This window comes from Gossypium raimondii, chromosome 1 (assembly GCF_025698545.1).
Source record: "Gossypium raimondii isolate GPD5lz chromosome 1, ASM2569854v1, whole genome shotgun sequence".
Taxonomy (NCBI): Eukaryota; Viridiplantae; Streptophyta; class Magnoliopsida; order Malvales; family Malvaceae; genus Gossypium; species Gossypium raimondii.
In genome coordinates, this window is record NC_068565.1 from 4,235,482 (window position 1) to 4,245,366 (window position 9,885).

The window sequence follows — 9,885 nt, forward strand, 5'->3', positions numbered from 1 at the left end:
AAGTTATTTAATTTATTTAATGTTATTAAATTCCATCATCAAATTATTTATTTCAAGATTAACGGTTTATTAAATTAATATATAAAGGGTTAACAAATTGAAAATACAACCAAAAAAAAGTATAGGTATGTGATTCGAGTTAGGCTAAGTTAAAAAATTTCTACCCGAAGTTTGGTCATTTAGAAATCAGGCCTTATTTTTGTCTAAATCCATTTTTTCAGCTTATATTTTTTACTAAAATCCTTTCACTTTTTCGGCAGACTTTGGGCTTAGGCGAGTGGCTCGACCCGTGATCAAGTTTACATACAATTATATAATAATAGCCCATAAGGCCTTGACTCTGTTAGCAAATGTAAAGATCTTGGGTTTTGAGTATCTAAATTTGAGATCTACCATGTGCAATTATATATGTTGGTCTCCAAATTTTACTATGTGCACTCATCATATGTTGATCTTAATCTATTCTAATGTGAATTATACTAAATTTTAATTCATTTATACTTGTAGTTATTTGATTCTACTTTGTAATTATTTGAAAAGTTAGTATGTGATGAGGACACATATATCTATATAAATATATAGATTTTTATCTGCTCTATAAAGTGTCATTTATAAAAAAGTTGGGGGGCAGGCACCATAAAAGCAAAGCGTGTGACAGCGCCCGTTGATATAGAAGGCCCTATCTGGCGGCTTCCATTCTAACACCCCGCCTTCCATTGTCATTTCTTGGTCATAGTATTCTTTTACGATCAACTTTGTAATTTTTTTTCTTTCTTATCTTTTGCATTAAAACAACAAAAAATTCCGACATAAACAACTCATGTTCCTTTTTTCCCACGTTTGTTTGCTTTTCTTTCAATAAAATTAATAACGTCCTCCTTATTATCACCATAACCATTTTTACTCCCCTTAGTTTCTCCAGGGAAATTAGCATAGTTCAACGAAGAGCATAGAAACATTGAGTTCTGCTTTGCTGTTTTAAAGGGTTTGTTGTATATCTTTTGGTTTTAAAGTTAAGTGAAAGAAGAGAAAATTTTGGGGGGTTGAAGAAGAGGGGAAATGGGGTTTGTTTTTTCTATAGTGAAGGTGGTTTCTGTTCTTTTTCTGGGGTTTTTGGCTTTGAATTGCTTCACTGAGTTTGGATCAAATGCTCAACTGTTGCCTGAATCTGAAGGTATGCAAATAACCCACCAACTTCTATTAAAACTCCCTATAAGTTTTTTCTTTTGGTATTTCTCCTTTTTGTTGTAACTGTTAAAGTTACTGTTACTCTGTTTGGTTCCTGAGAATTCGAGGGGAAAAGACATGAAAAGAAAATTTAAGGATTTGGTTCCTTTTTGAATGATCTTGCTCTATTTGGTCACAGAGGATTTTGAGAGAAAAAGAAATCTTTAGTTTCTTATCATTTTTCTAGTTTCTGGGGTACCACCTTTCTTAATATATTAGATGCCATGCTTTGTATAATGCTTGTTTAGTTTCATGCTTCTGGTTTCTGGGAATTTCAGCCAAAGAAAACAAGTGGGATTAAACTTTTGGGACTTAATATTTTACTCTCTTCCTCTATATAATTTAGTTTGAAGTTTTGGTTGGTTGATGGATAAACAGGGGTAACATAAAGAAGAAGGAACTCTTGGAAGAGTTAAAAAGAGTTCATCAAAGTTGGGGACTTTGTTTTTAATTTCTTTTGCCACTATGTTCTTTCAAATTAATTTCACTCTTTTTTACTTTTCTCATATTGATGCATTTTCTGCTTTAAGGTATTGCCTCTGTTCTGTTTGGTTACTGGGAAACTGGAAGAATGTCAAAACACAATGCTTTATCCTTATCCACATTTTTTATGTTATTATTTCTAGTTGAAGCAAAATTCTAAAGATTTATTTAAACCATAACATTTTCTCAACAATCAAACAAATAATTATCATAATTATTGATATTATCCTTATCCTTATTTTCTTGGACTATCAGTTCAACTGGCTCTCTCCATGTTTTTTTTCTTTTTTGTTATATATATGATTCTAAATATGTTGCTTTCATTGCATCGATGATTACATAATTGTCAATTAAAAAAAAGGGAAGTTCACTTTCAAAGAGCTTGTTAATACTTGAAAAAAGATTGTGATTCAAAGTTCTAACTCGACTTTGATCTATAAGCCAACTTCATGCATTTATTTGGCATGGTAGATGACCCCACTCTTAGGGCCTAGATTTGGAACTTTTCTCTATGGCTTGCATTATTGTCTATGTTGATTTGGTCAAAATATGTGAGATATTTTAAAAAAACTTTCAGATTTTCTTGAAATTCATATCTTCAACCAATCACTTGTCAACCTTATCTCAGCAATTAGTACAATAGTATTATATGAACTTTGAATACTTAGAATGTTATCAGATGGATATGTTTACGATAGGTATTTGATTTTGCAGTGTACTTTGTCATATAGCTATTATTGCTTGAATGGGCTAACCACTCTGCCCCATGCTAAGTTTTTAATACAGCCATAAATAGCTGGCAGCAGGTTGGCCATGGTTTTGTTGCATATGAAGCATAGGTTAAAAATTGTGTGCTTTTGGATTTAGATGGGAATTATAAATTTCTTTATAAGGTTGAGCTGGACTCATCTTTTGATAATACATTTATTTATTGAAACCTGAACATGTTTGACAATTACAAGGTGAAAAAGCAGCACCCTGAGTTTGACCATGGCTACTATTACTGCAATGGTCAAATCTGACTATTTTATATTTGTGGGTCAAACCTGTTATGGCTTCAACCTTTTTATCATTCAAATATATGAAAAGTTAGAAAAAAAAATGATCGTGTATATGTGCATTAAATACCACATTAATGAAACTTTGAATTCAATATTATTTACCTTCCTGTTTATATTTATCATTATTACTTATATTAAATGAACTTGGTCCTATTATTCTATTTGTGTATTTACTGATTAATTTTCTGCTTTCTCCACAACAGTGCAAACTCTTCAAACGGTATTTTCAAAGATGCAGCATCCGAATGCTAGTACCATTGATCGAACCCTTTGCACTGGTAGTTCATGGAATTATACCACTACCGATCTTGTTGAAAGCCATATTGTATGTAATTGTTCAGATGGAAACAACACCATATGCCATGTCACTCAAATGTATGATCTCTTTTTTTCTTTTCTTAACCATTAATTTACTTACACATTTACAATAAATTTACTGTTAACTCTTAGTAAGACTTCCAATGACTGTAATTATATATTTCCTTTTCAATATTTATTCATTTTGTGTAACAGATTGATAAAGGGTCACAATTTGACTGGAATTCTACCACCTGAACTTGGAAATCTTACTCATCTGGAAGTAATGTAAGTTCAGTTGACATAAATATTATAGGTTCATTAATTCAATTCTCTGTTCGATCCTTCATTAGACTTTAGTTCATTATATGTGATTAGAGTTTCCTTTGTTGAACAGCGATCTTACTCGCAACTATCTTAACGGATCACTTCCGTCAAATTTGTCTCAGCTTCCTCTCACCAGTTTGTAAGTCCTTTTTTTTATGAGTTAGGTGCTTTGCTAGTGCCATTTGATCATTTAGCCATCGATGAAGTCCTATAACTGTTTGACCTTTTGTAACTTTTTTCAGGTCACTTTTGGGGAACCGTCTTAGCGGTCCAATCCCTAGGGAAATTGGTGATATTCCTACACTTGAAGGACTGTAAGTCATGATTTATAAATCTGTCTGTTTGAATAAAGAATTTTGTTATAGCTTATTGATTCATAATTGAATTGCATTTTCAGGGTTTTGGAAGATAATCTGTTTAGTGGATCTCTACCGTCTAACCTAGGAAATTTGGACCGCTTGAGTAGACTGTAAGTTATTTTCTAGCCTCAGCTTAAGGTGTCTGAACGGATGCTTAAATGGCCACTTTTCCATGATATATGTTCTTGTTTATTTGAATTGTAACTGACTACTTTTCTGCACCTGCAGTCTTCTTTCTTCGAACAATTTCACAGGAACAATACCTGAATCATTCGGCAAATTGAAGAACTTAACTGATTTGTAAGTGTTAATATGTAATGTGGATATCTGAAAATTCATCAAAATTTTAGGCTAACTCCTGACCTCTCTGAAATGTGTTTTGCAGCCGAATAGATGGAAGTAGTCTGTCTGGGAAGATACCTGATTTCATAGGGAATTGGACTAAACTTACAAGATTGTGAGTACCAATCATTTAATTTGAGAATCTCATTTAAAATTGTTCCCTATTTTTATTTTTCTCTTCTTTTAATCATTTTGTAGTTATTAACAAGTTTCAAATCTTATTGCAGGGACATGCAAGGCACATCAATGGAAGGACCAATTCCTTCAACCATTTCCGAGTTAAAAAACTTAACTGATTTGTGAGTCTTTTGCCCTTAATCAGTTCATCCTTATATGCTTAGTTCTCTTCCTGTCTGGCAACAACATCCATGACAACAGGCGATTAATTTTCTTATATCTCATCATTTCAGGAGGATAACTGATTTGAGTGGGAGAAGTTCGGCTGTTCCAAATTTGGAGGCAATGAAAGATATGAAAGAATTGTGAGTTTAGTGTAAGGAATACTTTCCATCTTATTCATTTTTTCTGTTCTTTTAGCTCATCAGAGGATTTGTTTGAACTTTGTGACTCAGGGTACTTCGGAATTGCTTGCTTACTGGTTCAATCCCTCCCTATATAGGGGATATGAAATCATTAAAAACGCTGTAAGTTTCATACTCGAGGGAGTTCTTTTGAAGATGCTTGAGAAGATTATATTGAAAACCAAGTTGATTACAACGTCACAATTATTTCACGCTCTTATTCTCAATTTTTCACCGTTAATTTTCTTTTTCTGATGTATGTTGACATGACTTGGATCATAGGGACCTAAGCTTCAACCGCTTAACTGGACAGATTCCACAGGAACTTCGCAGTTTGACAAAGTTGAATTACTTGTAAGTCACTAAACAAAAATTGTTAACATTAGAATATTGAAAAGCTGATTTTCAGTAGGCCATGTTGGTTACCGTTTTGCTTCATGTAGGACTAAAAGTGAGATGTTGATTTTTCATGATTTAGGTTTCTGACTAACAACTCATTGACTGGACCCGTGCCTGATTGGATATTAGAAAGCGATGAGAACATGTCGGTCCATCTCCTAGCTACAACTTTTTCTTTCTTTATGTTGAGAATGTTGATTGTCTGTATTGACTGTTTTGGAATATACGGTTTCTTTGAAAAAAAATTCATTGCAGAGATTTGTCTTACAACAATTTTACTTCTTCATCTCAAACAAGTTGCCAACAAGCAAAAGTGTAGGTCTCTTGATATTTTTCTTACAGTTTCAAGTTCATTTAAGTTTAATATATACATCTTCTATATTCTCTATAATTATTCCATTATTACTTAACAGGAACTTAGTATCCAGTTCGTCGTTCTCAGCTGATAGCAACTCGTAAGTTTTATTTCTTTCTATTACTTTTTTCTTTTTTCCTTTCAATTTTCTAGTTGAACCAAGAAAAATAACTGGTGCTGACAAAAAATATAATTTGTAGAGTTCCATGGTGCTTAAGGAAGGACCTTCCATGTCCAAGAAAACCAAACCGTAAGTATAATTACTTCTTTCTTATACTTAAATTCAATCTTCTTGTTTTTTCATCAGAGAGTTATCCAATATAACCTTGTTTCTTTTTCGGTTGCAGATCATTCCTTATTTATTAATTGCGGAGGAGAGCATATAAACGTTGATGGAAATGACTATGAAGAGGACTTAAGCACCATTGGTCCATCAAACTTTTTTAATTCAGCAAATAAATGGGCTTATAGTAGTACAGGGGTTTATTTGGGTAAAGCTTCTGCTCATTACACTGCAAAAGCTTCATCCGCTCTGACTGGTCCAGCCTTATACAATTCTGCACGCCTTGCACCTCAATCACTTAAGTACTATGGCCTATGTTTGCTACGAGGCAATTATCACGTGAAGCTTCACTTTGCTGAAATTATGTATTCTGATAATAAGACATTTGAGAGTCATGGAAGGCGTTTATTTGACGTATCAATTCAAGTAAGTATACGTTAGCTATGTTCATGGACCATTTTTCCAAGTCTTTCGTTTCTTTTCAAGATATGTGAACATATGATTATAGCCTCTGAAAGTCAACTTGATTATTCATAAAGGGTCGAATAGTTTTGGAGGATTTCAACATCATGGAGGAAGCTGGTGGTGTTGGTAGGGGCATTGTCAGGGAATTTGATGTTGATGTAAATGGAAGTACGTTGGAGATTCACTTATTCTGGAGAGGGAAAGGAACTACTGCCATTCCTGACAGAGGGGTTTATGGGCCATTGATATCTGCTATTACAATAACTCCTAGTAAGTACATAACATCTCAAAAACCAGTGTATTGCTTGATTTTTAACCTCCCATTTTATTGACTCCTGTCTTGTTCTTTTAGACTTCTCGGTTGACACTGGGAATGGGTTATCCGCTGGAGCTATTGCTGGTATTGTGATCGGTTCATGTGTGATTCTCATCTTGCTCTTGATCATCCTCCGACTGACAGGTTACTTGGGGGGCAAACACGATGAAAACAGTGGTAAGACTATATAATTACTAGAAATATTTGCATAATAATTACTTTCAGATTATTTTATATTGTTACTTTCTTAGGACCATAAAAGAAGAGTGGAATCTGTTATTGTTTCTGTTTCTCTATGATGGCTAAATCTTTTGATCTGTTCATATTGCAGAACTTCATGGTCTAGAACTTCAGACTGGCTATTTCAGTTTAAGACAAATAAAGGCTGCAACAAATAATTTTGATTCTGCAAATAAGATCGGCGAAGGAGGATTTGGACCAGTTTACAAGGTAATGATTGTTATCATTTTAGTCTAAGATTGGAAGCCTAATGGTTATAATATTCCATATACAATGAAATGTCTAAATTATGATACATTGTTACGAATTATTGTGATTAATAGTTCAGCTCATCAAAGGGAGACTGAAACCTTACGACTAGTCTTATTACATAAATAGCAAACCTATTCTAGAAAAGAAATAAATCAACTGAAATAAAATCCCACCCTGAGCCTTAATTAGATAATCAAAATTAATGGACTTCTCTAATATATTCGGCTTGTAACATACATCCAATCTTAGTGGTAAAATGGGATAACCGAGAAGGATTAGTGTTTGAACTTTTTTCTGAAATTTCACTGTTTGATTGTAGGGTGTACTGCCAGATGGTAGAGTAGTTGCAGTCAAGCAACTATCTTCTAAGTCAAAGCAGGGAAATCGTGAATTTGTGACTGAGATAGGGATGATTTCTGGATTGCAACACCCTAATCTTGTGAAGCTTTATGGCTGTTGTATTGAAGGAAATCAATTATTGCTAATTTATGAGTACTTGGAAAACAACTGTCTTGCTCGTGCCCTTTTTGGTAATGTCTTCACTAACATCTCAGATAACAGCTATCACTCTTTCAAGTTTGATAATTATGACTAACAATCTCTCCATTTTGTTTTAGGTAGAGATGAACAACGTCTTAACTTGGATTGGTCTACGAGAAAGAAAATATGCTTGGGAATAGCAAGAGGCCTTGCTTATCTTCACGAGGAGTCAAGACTAAAAATTGTTCACAGAGATATAAAGGCGACAAATGTGCTGCTCGATAAGGATCTAAATGCTAAGATTTCCGACTTCGGATTAGCCAAGCTTGATGAAGAAGAGAACACTCATATCAGCACAAGAATAGCTGGAACAATGTAAGTCTCGTTTCTCTCTGCCTTCCTACATTAAGGAATTCACCAATGGCTAAGCAATATCATAGTATTAGCATGATGTAATTTACACATAGTACATCAAATTTCATGTATTTTCTATGTCTTTTTGTCAGAGGTTACATGGCACCTGAATATGCAATGAGGGGTTACTTGACCGATAAAGCCGATGTTTATAGCTTTGGTGTTGTTCTTTTGGAGATTGTGAGTGGGAAGAGCAACACAAATTACAAGCCAAAGGAGGAGTTTGTTTTTCTCCTTGATTGGGTAATTAAAGCTTTATTTGTCAACTTTTTCTTTCCTCAATCATACTGCATATTGAGCTAACTTCAATCCAAACCAATATGATTTTTTAGGCCTATGTCCAGCAAGAACAAGGGAACCTTTTAGAGCTTGTTGATCCTTGTCTCGGTTCTAAGTACTCGAAAGAAGAGGCACTAAGGATGCTTAACCTGGCTCTTTTATGCACCAATCCATCACCAACTCTAAGGCCATTAATGTCTTCTGTAGTCAGTATGATAGAAGGCAAGGCTCCCGTCCAAGCTCCATTAATCAAACGAAAGGATGCGGATCAAGATGCAAGGTTTAAAGCCTTCGAGATGCTATCACATGACAGCCAAACGAATGTGTCGACGTTTTCACATGACAGCCAGGCTCCAAGAAGCACAGTGATGGGTGGACCTTGGACTGATTCTTCAATGTCTATACCGGATGAGACTCGAGATCATTCTTCATCAAGTATGCTCCTCAATAACAATCCTTGAGAGCACATTTGAATGATGCCATGCTTTCATATTCATTCTGACTTAAGATTCTTTGTAATGGAAAATATATGAAAATGTTATTACAATCAGAAAAATGTTTTGATATAATGTAGTGGACTGTTCAATATTACGAAGAGTTCCTTTTATGAACTAATATGCTTGATTAACGGCTTGTCCTGTTGTAGATGAGAAGTATTTGCGAAAAGTGTTGTAAAAAGTATGGTTTATTAATTTTAAGTATTTGATATTATGATCAGAAATTACAGTTGAAGGTTAAAATACTTTTTTAGATATGATAGTGGAAAGTAATATTTAAATAATTTAATATATGATATATGAAATAAATTTTAAATACATTTTTAATTGTCTAATACAGATTATTTGTAAAACTTAATGATATATAAAATATTTTAAAATTTTAGATATAATAATAAATGATATTTTAATATGATAATACATAAAATAAAAATTTTGAGCAATTGTACCAGCTTCTGTTTGAAGTTTTGAGCAATACAAACTTACAAAGACCTTGACACTTCACTGAAATCATGCCTTCCAAACTGCATTAAGCGAGGATTGTAGCAGATCATGCAACAGCCTATACAAAGAACAATGGGTTAGTCTAGGTTTGGAATTGGGCTTGTGTTTGAGTTTTATTTATTAAAGATGGATTTGGACTTTAGAATAAATAATATTTGGGTTTGGATGGGGGTTAATATTAAAATTTCATAACTATAAATATATAAAGGTATTCAACCGGACCGGGCTGAACTTTATAAATTTTACCTAAGCTTGGCTTGAATAATAAAATAGGCCTACACTTTTCCCGAGCCTATTTTCTAACCTTTTTCTACTCAGTCAAACCCTCTCATATTTTAAGTAGGTCTTTGGGCTTACGTGGATAACCCGATACTTGGACAATTGTAAACTTAAATTAGATTATTTTGTAATATAAACCAGATTTCTTTTGAGTAAATTGCAAAAAAAAAAAGAAAAAAAGAGTTAAATTTAGTCATTGATTTAATCAATGTGTCGAACCGATCTATAGATTTTCGTTATGGAGGTGCAATTGTGACAACATGCGTACAATCTCATTACTAACCTAAGTAGTTCTTATGAGTAATTTGGGCTTATTTTGATCCATCAAGAGTGATCTATACTTTGAATTTTCTACAATGCTAATCTACTTTAAGTCTCATGATCTAGCAAAGACTTCAAAAACTTGTATTTTAGCAGGGTAGTTTAGTATAGTTTTGAATGTGAGTGGTTGATGTAAGTCAATCTGTACCGTTGATATAAATGAGTTTAATTATAAATAGAGGTT

At 33.5% G+C, this 9,885-nt stretch overlaps 1 protein-coding gene across 1 annotated transcript; it reads left to right on the forward strand.

Moving 5' to 3' along the window:
* Positions 1-649: 649 nt before the first annotated feature.
* LOC105776934 (probable LRR receptor-like serine/threonine-protein kinase At1g53430) lies at positions 650-8,728 on the forward strand. The gene is made up of 24 exons (XM_012599911.2): positions 650-1,174; positions 2,975-3,146; positions 3,285-3,356; positions 3,466-3,534; positions 3,638-3,709; positions 3,793-3,864; positions 3,983-4,054; positions 4,140-4,211; positions 4,324-4,395; positions 4,507-4,578; positions 4,669-4,740; positions 4,900-4,971; positions 5,096-5,161; positions 5,272-5,331; positions 5,430-5,471; positions 5,572-5,621; positions 5,719-6,080; positions 6,194-6,389; positions 6,472-6,612; positions 6,767-6,885; positions 7,247-7,457; positions 7,545-7,782; positions 7,914-8,064; positions 8,154-8,728. Exons 1-24 carry the CDS (start codon positions 1,060-1,062, stop codon positions 8,559-8,561), a joined length of 3,048 nt encoding a protein of 1,015 aa, XP_012455365.1. The 5' UTR covers positions 650-1,059; the 3' UTR covers positions 8,562-8,728.
* Positions 8,729-9,885: the final 1,157 nt, after the last annotated feature.

Coding starts and splice junctions, on each gene's coding strand:
- LOC105776934 (XM_012599911.2), top strand. CDS start 1,060: ATGGGGTTTGTTTTTTCTATAGTGAAGGTGGTTTCTGTTCTTTTTCTG. Junction 1,175..2,974: donor ACTGTTGCCTGAATCTGAAG/GTATGCAAATAA, acceptor TCTCCACAACAG/TGCAAACTCTTCAAACGGTA. Junction 6,613..6,766: donor CAAACACGATGAAAACAGTG/GTAAGACTATAT, acceptor TTCATATTGCAG/AACTTCATGGTCTAGAACTT.